General features: G+C 47.5%; 5 protein-coding genes across 5 annotated transcripts; 1 reads left to right on the plus strand and 4 right to left on the minus strand.

Annotated features, from left to right (window-relative positions):
- Positions 1-3510: 3510 nt before the first annotated feature.
- F5147DRAFT_217837 (WD40-repeat-containing domain protein) lies at positions 3511-4798 on the minus strand. Its single transcript, XM_041428651.1, has 3 exons — positions 4729-4798; positions 3732-4667; positions 3511-3678 (listed from the first exon to the last, which is right to left on the minus strand). The coding sequence occupies exons 2-3, from the start codon at positions 4635-4637 to the stop codon at positions 3625-3627; spliced, it is 960 nt and encodes a 319-aa protein (XP_041291922.1). The 5' UTR covers positions 4638-4667; positions 4729-4798; the 3' UTR covers positions 3511-3624.
- A 396-nt stretch (positions 4799-5194) lies between these two features.
- Positions 5195-6100, plus strand: F5147DRAFT_653579 (uncharacterized protein; the record flags this gene model as incomplete). The annotated part of the gene is made up of 2 exons (XM_041433796.1): positions 5195-5571; positions 5623-6100. The coding sequence occupies 2 exons, from the start codon at positions 5195-5197 to the stop codon at positions 6098-6100; spliced, it is 855 nt and encodes a 284-aa protein (XP_041291923.1).
- Positions 6101-11975: 5875 nt separating this feature from the next.
- Positions 11976-12907, minus strand: F5147DRAFT_746105 (uncharacterized protein; the record flags this gene model as incomplete). Its single annotated transcript, XM_041439817.1, has 5 exons — positions 11976-12238; positions 12291-12357; positions 12412-12561; positions 12613-12727; positions 12777-12907. The coding sequence occupies 5 exons, from the start codon at positions 12905-12907 to the stop codon at positions 11976-11978; spliced, it is 726 nt and encodes a 241-aa protein (XP_041291924.1).
- Positions 12908-13398: 491 nt separating this feature from the next.
- F5147DRAFT_699007 (uncharacterized protein) lies at positions 13399-15725 on the minus strand. Its single transcript, XM_041437592.1, has 8 exons — positions 15405-15725; positions 14999-15343; positions 14841-14948; positions 14691-14789; positions 14550-14643; positions 14367-14494; positions 13851-14318; positions 13399-13801 (listed from the first exon to the last, which is right to left on the minus strand). Exons 1-8 carry the CDS (start codon positions 15705-15707, stop codon positions 13532-13534), a joined length of 1815 nt encoding a protein of 604 aa, XP_041291925.1. The 5' UTR covers positions 15708-15725; the 3' UTR covers positions 13399-13531.
- Positions 15726-15881: 156 nt separating this feature from the next.
- F5147DRAFT_699009 (CDP-alcohol phosphatidyltransferase-domain-containing protein) lies at positions 15882-17879 on the minus strand. Its single transcript, XM_041437593.1, has 11 exons — positions 17727-17879; positions 17592-17673; positions 17422-17540; positions 17319-17366; positions 17213-17268; positions 17137-17159; positions 16964-17081; positions 16828-16911; positions 16633-16777; positions 16271-16585; positions 15882-16218 (listed from the first exon to the last, which is right to left on the minus strand). The coding sequence occupies exons 1-11, from the start codon at positions 17789-17791 to the stop codon at positions 15999-16001; spliced, it is 1275 nt and encodes a 424-aa protein (XP_041291926.1). The 5' UTR covers positions 17792-17879; the 3' UTR covers positions 15882-15998.
- Between the last annotated feature and the right edge of the window lie 521 nt (positions 17880-18400).

The following is an 18400-nucleotide window of genomic DNA, read 5'->3' on the forward strand; positions in this document are numbered from 1 at the left end:
ACGTGGAAGTATCCCATATCCTAATCCAGTGATCAGCTGACCCAGATATAGGCTCCGCGCCCCAACCTAGACAGGACACTCTGTCTGTGTGTCCTTTGAGAGTAGTAACCACTGCCCCTGTATTAGCATCCCAGACCTTAACCGAACAATCTCCAGGTCCAGCAGGCAAGGTCTCGTCGAATCTAGAAATCGCAATCATCTTTGTGTCTGGCGAATAGACGAATGCCTCCACTTCTCCATGTCTGGTCTTGATTGGTTCGAGGATACTTTCTCCACTTTCCACATTCCATTGCCTTGCAGTACCATCGAAGGATCCGCTCACCACTCAATGTTCATCATGACTCCAGCAGACAGATGTCACAGTATCTCCATGTCCAGTCCATTTCATGCTGGCCTTGCCTGTGTCAACGTCCCATAATGTCACCACACTATCTTCGCTCCCGCTCACTAAGTTCTTCCCATCCAGAGACAATGCTATGGTGTGAACTTGTCACTTTCTACGTCTCGCCAGTCGTCCCCCATCTGCTCTCCCCTCTCCAAGTTCCATACTCGCAGTGAGCCGCTGATCGAACAAGTGATGATCCGCTGCCCGTCGGGCAGTTGTATTGCATCGGTGACAGGTTGGGTATGTCCTTCAAATTTCTGGCGGGGTGTTATCGTTGATGTCTCTAATCTTCACGGTTGATGAAAAACGGAATTTGCTCTGTGCAATCCCTAGATCATGGATAATGCAACCATTTTTGAAATTTTCTTCGTTTACCAATATTTCTCGTACCAGACACACATGTATCTGGATCCGGGAAATGAATGTGAACATGAAATCCACTCTATTTTTTATGTTCAATATGTCGAAATAAGAAGGTTTGCCTCTGTGATTATGTTCTACGAGCATTGTGGTGGTCCCAAATTGTGCCATGTTCTTGATCGCGTATCCACACCAGTGGCTGTGACCCCATCGTGGGAATGAAATTCGTCCTGGCAGGGTTTCCATGCACTGCGACTGAGGCCACAGTGTGTTAGACCTGCTCACTTATGTAAGCCAAACTTCGTTTCCAAGTTCCAACATATCCAATTTCCCATATTCAAATAAAGAACAAATTTCTTCCAGTTCTGTCTGTGCATGGCACCGTCAATATTAATGTAGTTTCGTCCATTTCCCAGTAGGCGCTTCTATCCTTCGTCAAATTTTTCGTCTCTCTTTGTTTCACATTTCACTCTCTACACCCTGGGCTGTGCGAGCGATCAAGATTTCTTGAACAAAACAACTGCCTTCTATCCAATAGGTCTGTGTATGTGTTAGACTTCGCGGTTGGTTTTTGAATCGTTCTGGATCGCATACTCATCAAATCATACTCGACATCTCCGACCTACTCACTCACCCTGGACCCACGTACGACACGCATCATTGGGGCTGTTCGCTTTACCTGCTCGAAAAAGACGACAATGAATGTTCATCAACGCTCATCTTTGTCTCGATACCCTTCCCCGTGGCCAACAATCATGCATCGTCCAAGTGGTACGAGGAGTCTTATCGGATGTGTTGTTCAGCTTCTTTTGTGCTCCCACTGCTGATCTTTTTCTCCCTCTGCGTAGATTTTGGAACATTTGTTGACCTCTCTGAAGATACGACGTCCAGGATCCTACTATGATACCCAATACCAGCATCTGGTACAACATTCCGCATTCTTGAATAACCCGGAAAGGTGGCACCGAATGTCGAGTCCGATCCTCCAACCAATAGCAAGTAGCACTGTGACGAATAAGAAGTACCCGCTGTCTTCTTGTACCCAGTAGGATAATGCTGAATTTAGTTTGCTCACCATAAAAGTTTGACTCCTCAGTCTGCCAATTGGCACGTTTGTGCATCAGAGACGTATATAAGTGAATATGGAAGCTTGTGACTTCCGAGTTGATCTCTTCTGACACGGACCACGTAGCCTCGGTTTTGTCCGGGATGCAGACGACTGTTAGCAGATACCAATGTGAACGGCAATAGTAAGTAATTATCTCGGCACTGACGGTGGTGACATCTTAAAACAGGAACACGGAAGCACCTCTCAACACCAGCATGATTTTTAAAAGGTGCAACCACGTCTCTGAAGAATGAGTTTCCGATACGTGCTCTCACAGATCAGCAGCAACATGTGAGCTTCGCCCAGTCTACTTTCCTGCCTCGTCAATGTCGCTGAGATAGCAAAGTCCTCTCAAGCTGTTGCGAAGGGAAATTTGACGTTTGATTGGATGCTTGAAAGGTCATGAGACACAAGGGTAATTTGCCTGGTCCATGCAATGTTAAGAAGGACCGACTATCTTTTTTCTAATGCTCTGACTACGGAGACTAATAATCCATCATGATTGGTTTAGTAACACATGCGAGAAGCGGTAGGCCAACATCAGCATGTTCTAAAGTTTACGGGCCTTACCATCAAGCGCAGTACTCGTTTTGTTGCTAAAAAATCGTATTTAGGGTCAGCGACTGGGGATTGTTCCCAGCTTTCTATCGTAACTCGTTAATCGCTACAATTATCGGCCGACTTCATCACAGTAATTGCCATATCAATTCTTTGCAAACCGTACAAGATGCTGACACGACCTGCATAGCACTATCCACATGAGAACAGGTTTACATGTTTACATAGAGCATATCATACTACATAGAACATAGTCAAGCGGGATATGAGCACTATCAGAACGCTAATGCAATGCATGAATTGACTATGTCCACTCCAGAATTGAAGAAACTCACCTTTGTAACACAACCAATTCCAGAAAATATTCCAGCATCCATGCGCTTCGACGCTCTCGGTATCACGCTCCGTATAGATGATCCCTGAATCAACGCTCTCCCGGTCCCCTCTATCGACGTGGTCTTGTGTATGTCCTGGTAGACCGGCTTGCCTAGACGACTGTGCCGAGTTATTCTGAGATGTAACTTCGCGGGGCAAAGGTGACGCTGCGGTTGCTTGGTGATTATGCCTGACGTCACTAGATGCCTGAGCCGAGCCTGCCGCAGTCGACGCAGACTGCGAAAGGGGATTTGCCTTGGCACTACTAGAAGACTGAGTTGTCGTTGTCTTACGTGGACGTGAAACTACGGTCCTCTGGAAATTTCCTGAGATGCATTATTGAGAACAAATACGATGAACGTACTCTTTTAGCTTGTGCAGTCGCTACATCCACAACATGTGGAGTGGACGTTGTCCTGTGGGATTGAGGGTGACGAATGCGCGTCCAAACGCTGCCAAGAGGTGGGATGCGCCGTTCCCGGCTGGCAGATCTTGAAGACGTCTGATGAGCTTCCCCTACATTGGACTTCGGAGATCGAGGATGACGAATCCGTTTCCATATCTTTGGAAAAGGTAGGATACGCCGCTCCCGACCGGTGGTCCTCGGGGAGGCCTGCTGGTGAGCAGAGCTGGATGAGGGTCCAATTCCAAATCGAATCTAACAAATTAATTTTAGCATATACTTGAATTCGAGTCTGTGACATCTTACATGGCGACCCGTTGTACTGCCAGAAGGATGTGGCGGTTGATCGAAGAACGCCGGGTTGTGTCCCAACGAACGTTGTTTTCCTTTGGCCTTCGCGCTGATTGTTGCAGGGAACTGTTGCATACCATGAGTTTAGTATTCTACCATAAACCTAAATCTCACATCAAGGGGGCTGCAACCAAGAATCTGGTTCACTTTGTTAGTAGTCAGGATTGAATGCGTGGTGTAAGTTTGCTTGCCTCTTCCACTGAACGTATGATTAGATTAGAAGAGCCGTCCTTCGAATCCGAGGGCACGCTCGAAGCTGCAAAAAAATTGCCGTCCGGCGAGAATGCAAATGGATGGGTACATTTCACATCGGAGGTAGTGAATTCGTGGCCCTTTATGTCATAGAAATGTGTGGGGTGATCGACGTCGCCATCAATTTCCAGCGCCAAAAGCTTGCCATTTGGAGAAGCTGCCATGGCAAAGGGGATATCATCTCCATTAAGGCCTTCGAAGCGCGCATCGTCATGCTTCCCCGTATTCACATCCCATGTCCAGAAAGACTTGTCGCCAAATGCAAGTACTACTCGAGGACGATTGTTCGGTATAATAGCGGCTTGAAGCAATGGTATATCTGGAAGCGTGATCTCCGCTATTCGCACACACTTTGGTATCTCCCACGCAACACCCCCCTTTGTATCGCTAGTGACAAGGAGAGTACTATCGACAGACAGAGCTGCCACGAAAATGGTTTGAGCAGCATTTGACACAGTTACTCGTTGAGTGATTGCCCCGCTCCCCGTGTCCCATACAAGCAACTCTCCATCCCTTGACAAGCTTACTGCGTGAGATGAGTCAGGAAGAAATCCCACAGCAAGGATCAAGTCATCGTGCTCTCCAAATGGTGGTCCTACAAGGTGTGTTGAAGTAGCATACCAGCAACGTATCGTATGGTCTGGTGATGCGCTTATAATTTTTTGTCCGTCAGGAGACCATGCCACAGCAGTTATATGCGTATGGGCATCTGCAAGCATTTCTAGCTGGTACTTGCTCTTCGACGATATGTCGGTAATGGTCACCCCCGAACAAGCAGTACCGCTCGCGATTTTCTGGCCATCGGGCGAAAATGCCAGGCATGTCGGAGTGTCCGTGGTGCTCATTCAACGGGACTGATGTGAATGTAGAATGACCTTGACAATGAATGACGTGTATAAGTTGAAGGATATATACAAAAATGCGGAGTATACATACTTAGGAAGCGTGTGTTTGTGATCTACCGAGTTGTTCCAGGCGAGGTTGAAAATTGCTAGGTGGTGATTTTGTATAGACTAGCTTGTGAGGCTCGCGAGAGATGAGGTTGAAGGAAGGATTCTAAGTGGAGAGGTCATGATCCACTAGCAAATATACCGAGAGCCTAGGCTATGTTAACATTGTCAGCACGGCGTCGGCGACTAGTCATAGTGTTGAAAACATTAACCATACGTCGAACGAGTCACAGTACAATTGGACCATTACGTGGAGTAATGGAGCATAATAAGTCGGACTTTTTCATGGGCCGGTAATTATTGCATTCAGTGCACCGATATTATGAAAATGATTACTCATAGTTCATAGTTTTGGACCCGAAAATATTGGCGCTCACTAAGCGCTCTTGGCGTCTCTTGAGTCCGACTCGGAGTAGAAAAGCGGTGCCGGCTCCAAGTCTCTAACTGTTCCGATGTGCCTCGACAGTCAGCTCCAAGAACTCCAGCTTATCCAACACTCCCTCCTTCCCGGTGAATCATTCTCCTTCGCCCTCCCTCCAGAAGATTCTAGAATATGGACCTCGCTACTCCACTCCTTCAACACTGCTGCTAGCACTACAAATCTATCATCTCTGCCCAGCCCAGTTCCACAAGTCAAGTTCCAAGTGAAGGCTACGGACGCACGGATCTTCTTCGAGGTACAGTTCCCAGAGCGATATCCGGAGGATTCGGATGTCGACACCGCACAGGTTCCCTTCATCTCGGTCAGCGGGGAGGGCATATCCAGAGATGACCATTACCGCTGGCGAGCCCTTGTTCAGGAGAAATTGGCCGAGGTACAAGGAAATGAGTGAGTACATCACGGCATGTTATAGTGTGAGGAATCCTAAATTATATGGAGTTTTCCGATCTACCAGTTGCTATGCATGCACTTGCTGCCGAAACTACATGAAGACGGACATAGTAGTGTTGGGAGTACGGATATCATAGAACAACAGAGCACCAACCGTCTCCCAGAGCCAGCAGACTACCACACCCTCCTGACGTCTCATCACCTCGTGTCCCCAACAAAACGGCGGTCATTACAGCGATGGTCCTCTGAACTTTCGATATCTGGCTTCGCCAAAGTTGGCTACCCGGGCGTCATTTATGCACAGGGTTCACAGGAAAATATACAAGAATTTGTTGCCAGCGTCAAATCTATGCAGTGGCTGGCGCTAAGGGTGCGATTCGTGGAACCCATAGATCCGGCCAATGATGAGCATCATCAGGGTTGGACTGAGTTCCAGAAGGTCGGAGAAGTTGTGGAAGAGATGAAAAGACGCGGCAGGGGCAAATATATTACAGAGATGGGCATCGGAAGTTCGGCTTTGAAATGAATCACCATGCTCTGCACGGGTGGAGGGCATCTCCGTCACGGTAATTCAACAGGCTATTACTGGGGGTATACATAAGACAAGGAGGCGAGGCAAGATGCATCGGTGGTCAGGACATTTGGTAAGTTATAAATTATCCCATCGTATGCGTGACGGTCGTTGACATATCCTCACGCATGGGAACACCAACTGTCACAGTGGTACAGCATACGGCGGAGGCTCATGTAGTCGAGAGCTGAGCAGATCTGCAAAAGATACTCTACCCTCTCACTGTTGGCGTTCATGTGCCCATCACTTTGGTCGTTAATATTACGCCGTTAAATTGCTTCTGTAGTTCAAGGGATTCCAGTCCCCTGACTATGTCGGGGGTGTAATTTCCCTAGAATGAAACCGGCCATATAAGTATACGGTGCCGGTTACTTGCATGCTCGCGGTTATGATGTTTCAATCACTCTAGTACAACGATGTCGCTGAACGATACTCAGTATCGCAACTCTGACACTCGACTATCACGTTCATCGCAAATTGTGTCTTGCCGCATGAGATGTTATCCCAGATCAGTGTTGTGTAACTTCATTCTTACTCTCCATGCACCTTGGGAGCGAACACCTCTGGCTCCGAGGCAACAAACTGGAAAATACAAATCGAACTTGAAATTAGGTGTACGTACCATGGACGGTACACAGTCTCAAAGTCTGGAAATTCGAAATATCAAAGTCCTTAGCAACAGGCTGCATGTAGCCACAGCTGGATACTACATGCGAAGTCGTCAGATTAACGCGTGAACCAACATGCCAGGAGTACCCATGAAATTGATCATATGGCAAACTTGCAGGGAACTGTTGAATACCACGAGTTTAGTATTCTACCATGAACCTAAATCTCACATCAAGGGCGCTGCAACCAAGGATTTAGTTCACTTTGTTAGTACTAGTCAGGATTGAACGAAGGTAAGTTTGCTTGTCTAGCTTCCACTGAATGTATAATTAGCTTATAAGAGCCGTCCTTAAAATCCGAGGGCACGCTCGAAGCTGCAAAAAAATTGCCGTTCGGTGAGAATGCAAATGGATGGGTATATTTTATATCGGAGGTAGTGAATTCGTGACCCTTTATATCATAGAAATGTGTGGGGTGATCGAGGTCGCCATCAATTTGACTCACTTCCAGCGCCAAAAACTTGCCATCTGGAGAAGCTGCCATGGCAAATGGGATGTCATCTCCATCCAGGCCTTCGAAGCGCGCATCGTCATGCTTCCCCTTATTCACATCCCATGTCCAGAAAGACTTGTAGCCAAATCCAAGTACTGACAACTCGATATAATAGCGGCTTGAAGCAATGGTATGTCTGGAAGCGCGATCTCCGCTATTCGGGCACACTTTGGTATTTCCCACGCAACACCCCCTTCAAGTTTGTATTGCTAGTGACAAGGAGAGTACTATCGACAGATAGAGCCGCAACGAAAATGGTGTGAGCAGCATTTGACACAGTTACGAGTGACTGCCCCGCTCCCTGTGTCCCATACAGGCAACTCTCAGTTAAACCAATCAGACACTATAGCTCAATGGCAGTGATGTTACGTACCTTAAGCCCAATGGCATAGGGTCATCAGTTCAATTCCTGCCATTGGTAAATTCTGAATGGGTAGTATCATGTCTGTGTGAGGCGTTACGGCGATCAATAACATATATTTTTGTCATTTTCGAGCAGAATTTCAGCAGAGTAAAAATTCAGCGCAATATCACTGAAATTTCAGAGTAAAAATCGGAACTTTCAGCACCTCGATTTCAGCACCTTGTACTGTGAATTTCATTACATTATCACCAGATTTTACCTAATGAATTTACTACGCACAGTGACATCCCGGACTTGACAAGCTTACTGCGTAAGATGAGTGAGGAAGAAACCCCGCAGCAAGGATCAAGTCATCGTGCCCTCCAAATGGTGGTTCTACAATGTGTGTTGAAGTAGCATTCCAGCAACGTATGGTATGGTTTGGTGATGTGCTTATAATTCTTTGTCCGTCAGGAGACTGGCATGCCACAGCAGTGACGTGCGTATGGGCATCTGCAAGCATTTCTGGCTGGTACTTGACGATATGTTGATAATGGTTACCCCCGAACAAGCAGTACCGCTCGCGATTTTCTGGCCATCGGGCGAAAATGCCAGACATGTCGGAGCGTCCGTGGTGCTCATTCAATGGGACTGATGTGAATGTAAAATACCCTTGACAATGAATGACGTGTATAAGTTGAAGGATATACAAAAAATGCGGAGTATACACACTTGGGAAGCGTGGATTTGAGATCTACTGAGCTGTTCCAGGCAAGGTTGAAAATTGCTAAGTGGATCATGACCTCTCCACTTAGAATCCTTCCTTCAACCCCATCTCTCGCGAGCCTCATAAGCTAGTTTATACGAAATACCATCAGCCTAGGTTATGATGTTAGCACAGCGTCGGCGACTCGTCATAGTATTAAAAACATTAACCATGCGTCGAACGAGTCGCAGTACAAAACTATTACAGGGAGTCACGGAGCATACGTTAATTATGCTACACTACTTGAGTGCACCGGCCGGTATTAAAAATGATTACTCATAGTTTATAATTTTGACACATACTGGCACTCACCAAGCGCTCTTGGCGCCTTGAGTCCGACTCGGTCGTGAGTCGAGTAAACAAGCGGTGCCTGCTCCAAGTCTCTAATTGTTCTGCAAGTCATCCATGTGCCTGGACAGTCAGCTCCAAGAACTCCAGCTTAACCGACACTGCCTCCTTCCTGATGAATCATTCTCCCTCCAGAAGATTCCAGAATAATTTATCGCTAGACTCGCAACACCCCCCCTTGTATACAAGGAGAGTACTATCGACAGATAGAGCCGCCACGAAAATGGTTTGAGCAGCATTTGACAATGACACAGTTACTCGTTGAGTGACTACCCTGCTCCCTGTATCCCATGCAAGCAACTCTCCATCACTTGACAAGCTTACTGCGTGGGATGAGTCAGGAAGAAACCCTGCAGCAAGGATCAAGTAATCGTGCCCTCCAAATGCCAGTTGGGCATCTGCAAGCATTTCTAGTTAGTACTTGCTCTTCGACGATATGTCAGTAATGGTCACCCCCGAACGAGCAGTACTGCTGGCAATTTTCTGGCCGTCGGGCGAAGATGCCAGGCATGTCAGGGCGTTCGTAGTGATCGGGACTGGTGTGAATGTGAAATACCCTTGACAATGAATGACGGGTATAAGTTGAAGGATATATACAAACACGATTCTACCTTCGATGCCAAGTGAAAAGAAAGAAGCAAGTGGACTACTTCTCGTGAATGCACATTAAAGAACTCAAGGCCAAAGAAAGAATAGGTAGTTTTACTGATGCCCGTCACTTCTTTTTGGATTCAACGCGGCGGGTGACGTACTTGTACCGCATAACACCATCCTCGTCAGGGACTTGAATGCGCCTGACCCCGTAGCCCTGCTTTGGGAACGGCAGATGCGCTGGGTACTAAAGAGTCATATTGAGGAGTGAGTGAGTGAGAGCGATCAATGACTTACATCCAAAAGAGGTCGTCCGTCGTGAACGACTTCTTTCTTATAAGCCTCGGACTCTTCGTATTGCCTCTGTGGAGACAGCATAAATCAGCATGATGTCTACAGAAGAAAGGGAAGATGCGAACCTTCACAGATTCTGTTTTTCTAGTGAAGGTCGGGAGGGGCACCTGGGGATGAAAGCCTAAATCAGAACACTGTCCAAAGAGCGAAAAGAACTACTGACATGCAAGAAGGTATCGCACTTCTCGCAAACAGGCTTTCCGTCGAACAATGCCACTTGTTGACCCTGAACATGGAGAAATATTCAGTTAATTGAGGCAACTGTAGAGCAGGAAAAGCGTACCTCCGGGACGCTGATGGCTGCAGAACACCTGCGGATAGAGCATTCCATGATTTTGCGTATATAAGGATTAGTGAGAGGAGATTCGGAAATTCCTGGAACGTTTCAGAGGTGAGACGATAAGTGAGTGGCGATAAAACATGGCGGCTTTTATGAGATAGATAGACCCACAATTATCGGAGTCCAAGTCAGCCGTGTGTACTCTATAAAAATCATGTAGTATTCAATTTATTATTTTGGTATGAACCACACTTCACGAGAAATAGTCCACTTACTTCTTGCTTTCACTTCGTATCGAAGGCAGAACCTCGTTTGTATATATCCTGCACCTTATACCCGTCATTCATTGTCAAGGGTATCATTTTACATTCACACCAGTCCCGCCGAATGAGCAGTACAGATTTCCCGACATGTCTGGGATTTTCTCCCGATGGTCCCGGCCAAAAGATTACCAGCAGTACTCCTTGTTCGGGCGTGACCATTTCTGACATATCGTCGAAGAGCAAGTACCAACTAGAAACGCTTGCAGATGCCCATACGCACATCACTGCTGTGGCACGGTGTCCTGGACTCCTCTCCTGGCTAAGAAAAATTTGTAAGCGCATTACCAGATCATACGATACTGCTACTTCAACACACCCTGTAGGACCACTGGCATTTGGAGGGCACGATGACTTGATCCTTGCTGCGAGGTTTCTTCCTGACTCATCTTACGCGATGGGTAAATGTCAAATGCCACTCAAACCATTTTTCTTGGAGGGGGGTTTTGCGTGGGAGATACCGAAGTGTGCTCGAATAGTAGAGATCGCCCTTCCAGACATACCATTGCTTCAAGCCGCTAATAATCGTGCTCGAGTAGGTGACTTGCATTTGGCGCGGTCCTGCCGCCGCCGCCGCCGCCGCCGCAGTGCCACGCCTGTGACACGGCACTGTACCAAATTAATGCCACGAGGCTCTCTTGTTCGGACCTTGCCTCGTTGCATAATAGAGTGCAAATATATCGATTCGAGTGAGGTACTTGTGAGGTCAAAGCTTCTGATATCAAACTTAAGCTTGTCAAAAATCTTGAGACGGCGGCCGGATCAACCCATAGTATGATAATTCGAGTCAAAAGCCTGATTTGAACCCACCAGCGGACGCACATGAAGCTTAAGTCCGACCAACTCACTCACCCCGAACCTAGGATAGAGGCTCGCCCTGTGTATGTTCACTCCAATATGCACTGTTGGCAATATTGATTCACTTCACCTGCTTGATCAAACACCAATCGATGCCTTCCTTCGTCTCAATACCCCTTTGCCGCAGCCACAAATCAAAGCTCTTGTTGGACATAATCCCCAGCCTCATGCACGCACTCGGAGCTTCCATAGTTCCTCTCCAAGCCTGCACCTTGCCAAATAGTTGATCTCGACGTTTGTGGATGAAGTTCTGGACTTCGCTCATTGTGAATAGTCGAAGATCTGGACCGTCGGACGACACGCCGATTCGCATCACTCGGTTCGGTTTGTAGAGGGCCTATGACAAACTAACAATTAGTCTCCGATAGCAGACAGAAAAGAAATAGTCAGACCAGATTGTGCGTTTTCTCTGTATGAGTTTAGGTTTGGGTCATGGTGTTTCTGGGGCGTTATTCGTGAAAGCAATACGCAGACTAAATATATCAGTAGGCGCTTATTCATGAAGGATCATTCACCTGCAAATTTAGAGAAACAAATATAGGTGCTCATTCAAATATTCAATATTCAACCTGAGGAAGCCCTTGCAATGTAGTGTCCTGCAAGTACTCTTGCACTACTCAGTAATTGTGCAAAAGCAGTTTAACAACATCAATACATGTGTGAAATGGGAAGGCTCGAGATCAGTGGATCTAAACATTGCATTCATGATCCATCGTGCAACAGGCTTTATTCACCACAGTTACTTATGGAATACATATTAACGAAAGCAAAACATAACGCGAGATGATCCGTGTTGAGAGCGGGCACATTTAGTATCTCCTGTCGTAGTCGTGGCCACGAGGATCGTAGTCGCGACTGCCGCGGCCTCCACCACCACCACCACCACCACCACCACCACTGTACCCTCGGTCATAGTCACGGTAGCCACCGCGATCGTAGTCCCTGCCGCCGCCGCCGCCGCCACCACCACCACCTCCTCCTCGATACTCATCAGGACGACCTCCACGACGACGATCATCATAGTCACGGGAATAGCGGCTGTCGTAAGGGCGCGGGTCGTACGGGCGCTCATCTATTCGAGAGCTGTGAGAACCAAAGAATACTCTGACAACACAAATACTTACTATCATGGCGCTTGGGAGGGCCATAGTACCTTCCAGGTGTCGGAGTACGCGCACGTCCGCGGCGGGCCTAAACGCCAAATCAACAAACGTTGGCAAAATTCAAAAGCATGAGGGTATATACTCTTTCTACGGTGGCAACCTTCCCCATGATTTCAGTCGCATTGAGCGCGGTGATGGCAGCGTCTGCCTCCTCAGAAGTCTCCATGGTGACGAATCCGAACCCACGAGACTCGCGGGTATGCGGGTCGTACATGACAGAAGCCTTTTTGACCTATTCCTATTGGATCAGCAGCAAGAAATAAATCCACAGGACGACACGTACACGGCCAATTTTAGCGAACACCGCTTCAAGGTCACGCGTATCAACACGGTGACTTAAGTTTGAGACATGAAGATTGTTTCCAGGGTTGTGACCACCGCTGTCACCACCCCCCCGGCTACGAATATTGTCAGCCTCAGACGTGAAAAAACTCTAACGCCACCCACCCTCTGTCATCCCGTACGGGGCTCCTGCTGCGGCTAGAGCGTCTGGGAGGTTCACCCCCACGCTCTCTGCCAGGTGAGCGAGCATTGCCGTTCCAGTTCTGCTCCTCCCTACCAGCAGGTCCACCATTCATATTGGCCTCGTGCGTGGGAATGCTAATCCCAGAAGGTGCAATATCTTGTGATTGCCAGGCTGAATGGGCGGAAAGGGTGAAAACAAGATCAATGTCGATTCATGGCGGTGGGTAGAATGGTGGAGGAGGAATGGGGCGATTATACTGTGCCGCGCGTACGCGTCATAGTGCACGCGAATGAACTACTGAGGGCGCACTACGTATGAGAAGTCGAGAGAGCTCGGTTTACTCGAGTTGCGCATCAGTATTTCTAGATAGGTCGTTATCGGCCTTCAGCCGATATTTGGTGGTGAAGACATCCCAGCTGCTCCGAATTCAAGAACGGAATGAGACTGATGAATGCGATGAGAAAAATAGTGCTGGTATGTACGAGGCGGTTGTGCCGGAACAGAAGAAACTATTGAACGTAGAACTGGCTGTCGTCGTCGGGGCTGATGCTGAAAACGTACCGTCATCCATTGTTGCTGTCCTTGTCGATATTGTCGGGGTGGTGGTTGAGAAAAGAAAGCTGGAAATTGGCAGGAAAAGTTGAAACCTCGTGACAAAGTATTGACAGGACAAACATGGACACACAACATTGCGCCACTCTAATCTATTACAGGGTACGGTGAAATAGTATTCCTCCTAGATAAGTCGACCGCTCGACCAGCCTTGATATGTCGGTGTTTGCTTGATCCAACTAATCAGTTCGTCCCGCCGCACTTTCAGGCCTTGATCTTCCGACTGGACCTTTGTCTTCTTCCCATCCACGAATTCCCACTTTTGCTCCTTGATAGTCACCAAGCCTTCCTTGAGCTCATCACCGCCCAAAATCACAGCAAAAGGCACTTCATCCTTTTCACCAGCCATGAACTGCGCAGTGAGCTTCGGCTTCTTCTTTGCGAGGAAGTCGGTCTGAAAAGACCAGTCAACGCATGACTTGAAGAATGCTAGCGCCACTAACCTTTATGCCTGCTTCCCTGAGTTCCTGTACGAGTGCAATCCGCTCTTCCAACAAGCCATCACCAGCAGCCAACACATATACCATCGTCTCCTTGCTCCGCATCCCCTTCTCCACCCACTTCGGCCACACAATTGCAAAGATCCGGTCAAGACCAATGCTAACCCCAATACATGGAAGTCCTGGTGCCTTCTTCCCTTCAGCAGCGGCGGCGGCAGTGAACATACCAACCAGGTTATCGTACCGGCCACCAGCAGCGATGGACCCGACACCAACCTGCGATTCGTCCAATTCATCTTCTTCGCCGTCATCAGCTTTGGCTTTTTTCGAAGACTTCGGCTTTGAGAGGGCTGGGGCTGGGGACTCTGCGTTTGCGGTAAGAGCTGGTGGTGCTGATGCTTCGACGATAGCTTCATAGATGATGCCTGTGTAATAGTCTAGACCGCGGGCGAGAGACATGTCGAATGAGATCTATTCATACGTGAAAATCATGTTTCGATTCACAGAAAACGAGCCTACTTTGTCGAGAACTTTGTAAGCTCGCAGGAGAGTAAAGAGAATATCCATGTCTGAAATGCCCTGCTTGGCGCTCAGGTTTGCCATAAGAGTGGCATCTGCTTTCAAAATATCGAGTAGTGACGGGCCACCTGTATCACGAAAGAGATGAGATATTTAACTCTGCATAAAATCAAGGCGGCCTACCTTTGTGCTTGACATACTCTCCGATCTTATCAGCGACATCTGAAGAAAGTCCTTTCTCTTCTGTCATTTCTTTCTTCACTTCTATCCAGGGGAGCTGCACGCAATCAGAACAACAGCAAGAATGTATCTCTATCAACCAACCTTGTCCAACTTGTCCACAGCCGAGGATATCGATCGAATCTTGGCCTGTGGCACACCGCAAACCTCAAAGATCCCATCGAGAATTTTGCGGTGATTTAGCTAGGTCGAAAGGCGTCAGGGTAAACCCAAACCTTGTTTGAACAACTTTACCTTGATTGTAAATTCTCCAACATCCAATCTCGTCAAGATAGTGCATAGTAGACTGATAATCTCAGCATCTGGGATCATTGGGTCCCATGCACCTGTAATATCCAGATCCTGCAACAAGTTGTTCAGGATACCCTGGGTATAAGTGAGAAAGTGCGTACTGCTTGTGAGAACTCGCGCATTCGACCTTTTGACATGACAGGGTTGTCTCTCCGATAGACCTTGCCGACTTGCCAAATCTTCGCTTGGACCGTAGCACCGGCCATAGCCAGATACCGTGCCAAAGGAACAGTATGATCATACCGGAGCGCAAGCTGTTCGCCCCCCTGGTCCATCAAGTCGAAAATAAGCTTCTGGTCCTCGCCGTACTTTCCAGCAAGCACGTCCTTGCGCTCGAACACAGGTGTGTCGAGGGCGCTCCCGCCGTAAGACGTGAACACATCCTTAACGATGCGCTCAACATGTTCCCGGCAAAACATCTCCGCGGCGCCATAATCACGCGTGCCCTATGCAGCCTACTTGAGTACCCTTCAGAGGTGTATGATCGCGGTGCACACTCGAACACACCTTTGCGGTTTTGAGGAGGAGCCGCTCCTTCTTCTTTCCAGCGTCCTTGCTCCCGCCTGCGATATTCATCGCGGCCATTGTTTTCTTCAACTCGCCAAGTCTCTTCTTGGCAGCGTCTATACTGGACGCATCGGCATTTTGTAGTCGGAGATCATTCAATGCACCTGTTGCCTGTGCGATTTCAGCAATGAGTGAATCTGAGGTTTCAGTGGTCATTGTACGTGTCCCAATGGATTTTGGTATCAGAGTGCAAAAGTTGGCGGTTAATCGATATGATCTACAAAAAGCACGACTAGAGAACATAGAAAAGATAAAAATATGATTGATCATTAGACGTGACTCGAGCAAGACCCGGAAACTCCATTTAGCTGGAGTTACTTCCGGGGTACGTCTGCATGTAGAGATGACGGGTCAGGGACCTACATCACATGGTTCCAATTCATGGTGTCCGGTCTACTACACCACTGTCTTTATACCCAGGGGCCAGAGCCATGTCCAAGCAATGGTATTTAGCAGACGAAGATCTAGAGTGAATAATCATACGACAGTGTAGACAAGAAATGTGCTCCATGTTCCAATTCTAAACTACTCGTGTCAAAGCCGTTTCACATACCCATCCTGCTGTATATCACGCGTCTCCCTCCACACGCCCTCTCCATCCTTCTTGCGCACAGTAAAACAAGCGATACCGAGAAACTCCGTGATATCTCTAATAACCAGTGCACAGAAGCGTGCATAGGTGATGAGCGAAACTGCGAGCGTCAGGTAGACGAACACCGCCGTTCGCTTTGGTGTTGACTGTATTAACGGCGATCTATTCTCGAATGAGCTTCCTCAACATCAGTGCATTGATATTCGATGCTCACCTGTCAAATAGGAACGGGAGTTGAGCATCGACCATCCCGACAACACTCCATAGCCACATGTTGTGCCACAGGGGAAACGGTGCACGTGTAATATGACTCAAGATCATCCTTCCTACTTGGTGAGCAAACTGTAAGCCCCATGCGAAAAGAAACGGTAGGAAGAGTGGTGAGTGAATGATGGTGGAGTCGTGGTAAGAGGGGCTTAACAACCACAAGATCTGGAGGGTCGCGGAAATGACGAAGGGAAGGAGGTAGACGAGAGGTTTGAGACTCGACTTCCCGTCAGATCTCGTGGCTTTGATGACATTGCGGTAACTGAGGAAACGTTAATATATGTACCAGATGATTGCTGCTGTATTCACCTTGAGACAATATTGAAAGCCAGACCAAAAGCACCGAAAACCATGAAAGATTCATTGAGACCGATGTTAGGAACGTGTTGAACAACTTGGGGTATTCTATCTAGACGGGTGAAAGTCAAGAGTTTGTTGTCCCAGAATGTAGGGCCTGTGGTGCGAGTGAGATCGAGGGTTTCGTAAATTGAAAAAACCTCCTACCGAATATTCCCGTTATAACATAGATAATCACGATCATTAAGATACCCTCTACTGGACCTGAAAAAGGACCGAGGTACAATATTCCTGGATTGCATGTCAATATATGAACACGACTTGTACATGGCACTAGACCCACCAGTATGATATTCTTCCCATGTGGTCAAGTAGAAATTTGCAAGAGTGGCTATTTGCGATGCAACAGTCCACCACGAACGGCCAAGATTGAGTGCGCGCGACGCAAGAACGACCTCGAGCTGAAAAGCACAAAGGATGAGGCCAGATATGCAACCTGAAGTGCGGACAACGTACTGTAGTGTTGAGTGCGTCGCAACCTATGAAAAAAAGAAAGTTAAATGTTGACATGCATCAGGAAACGCGCACAGACCATGATCAAACATCTCTCCTAAAGGACCGGCCATTCCCGTTCTCCGTGCCTGCTTCCTGCGCTTGGATAAGCATTGATAGTGACTGATGTAAAGGTATCGACTCACCCATCTACGGCGTCTAAACTTTGGTACATGAACAACCCGATCGCCCATCTAAGTTTCGAGGGTCAGCGTGATACGAACTTGATGCAAAGAACAGAGCGCGCACGTAAAGTAGATCCACTGAGGAGGTCCTGTTTCCCCATCCTTCTCGGTCAAGTAAAGCGGGTCATAATATAGTAGTGTGACAACATTAAAAACAACGATGCACAGGCCAAGCAAGGTTATCTGAGCAAAATTAATCCAACTGATACCAACCGCAAAGTGGTGATAACATACAGTATTTGGGGCTATGTTCAATGGAAAGAGCTTGATGAACCAATTCCAGTATGGCGTGAGGAGATAGTGCGAGACCAAAGATCTTATTCTCGAAGCTCAGTATCACAGCGAAAGAACACTTGGAACAGTACCCACTCATCTACACCTTTATAGGAATATTTTTTGAGATTTTTGAGCGCTGGTTGCGAGAGATAACCCATAGAAAAGCTGTAACTTTGCACGAGATGGTCTGTAAACAACGTCGGAAATGTTCAAATACACAGAGCAGACATGCCAACTATCTCAGTGGTTACGTAGTATGTGACGAAGCTCCAAAATTTTGCTCAGTGAACGTTAACCTACACAGCCACTGAATAAACCTCAATCAACACGATTTAAACGTGACAATGAGCCTATAGTCCAGAACAAGTCCAGAATGAATGTTCTAGGTCTAGATTGTTGCTCAGAACGTCCGACGAAATAATTCAACGCATATGTCATAGATATGTTCAGGATCATCATCTTCCAACAGTACAAACGTTATCATTATGTTCAAACCCATTCATACTAGTACTGCTGAAGAGGCGCCTTGAGCGGAAGTGAGCTACAGGACATTTATTGTATTGATCAGCGAGACAACTGAAGGGTAGCAAAATCGGTTCTGGCATACTCTTCTCAACTCGATGTGAAAGGCGCGCGTGGTCAGTGATCCGACGCACAGCACCGAGAGGTACTTAAGACCAGGTACCAGGAACTTGCACTGCCTGAGATCACATCTCAAGTGGTGAATATCGCTCGAGTTGATCGGCTGAGTTTGGGCTGAGTATGTC

Source organism: Suillus discolor (assembly GCF_016758755.1).
Source record: "Suillus discolor strain FC423 chromosome Unknown F5147scaffold_33, whole genome shotgun sequence".
In the NCBI taxonomy this organism is placed as follows: domain Eukaryota; kingdom Fungi; phylum Basidiomycota; class Agaricomycetes; order Boletales; family Suillaceae; genus Suillus; species Suillus discolor.

Excerpts from the sequence above, each read along its gene's own strand:
- F5147DRAFT_217837 (XM_041428651.1), bottom strand. The coding sequence starts at position 4,637 with ATGAGCACCACGGACACTCCGACATGCCTGGCATTTTCGCCCGATGGC. Across the intron at positions 3,679-3,731 it reads TCATACGTTCAGTGGAAGAG|ATTCTTGGTTGCAGCCCCCT; the intron begins GCAAGCAAACTT and ends AAAGTGAACCAG.
- F5147DRAFT_699007 (XM_041437592.1), bottom strand. The coding sequence starts at position 15,707 with ATGTTCTCTAGTCGTGCTTTTTGTAGATCATATCGATTAACCGCCAAC. Across the intron at positions 15,344-15,404 it reads TCCTCCTCAAAACCGCAAAG|GGCACGCGTGATTATGGCGC; the intron begins GTGTGTTCGAGT and ends TAGGCTGCATAG. Across the intron at positions 14,790-14,840 it reads TTGGAGAATTTACAATCAAG|CTAAATCACCGCAAAATTCT; the intron begins GTAAAGTTGTTC and ends CTTTCGACCTAG.
- F5147DRAFT_699009 (XM_041437593.1), bottom strand. The coding sequence starts at position 17,791 with ATGGGTTATCTCTCGCAACCAGCGCTCAAAAATCTCAAAAAATATTCC. Across the intron at positions 17,674-17,726 it reads TCCTATAAAGGTGTAGATGA|ATCTTTGGTCTCGCACTATC; the intron begins GTGGGTACTGTT and ends TTCGAGAATAAG. Across the intron at positions 17,541-17,591 it reads TGAACATAGCCCCAAATACT|ATAACCTTGCTTGGCCTGTG; the intron begins GTATGTTATCAC and ends AATTTTGCTCAG.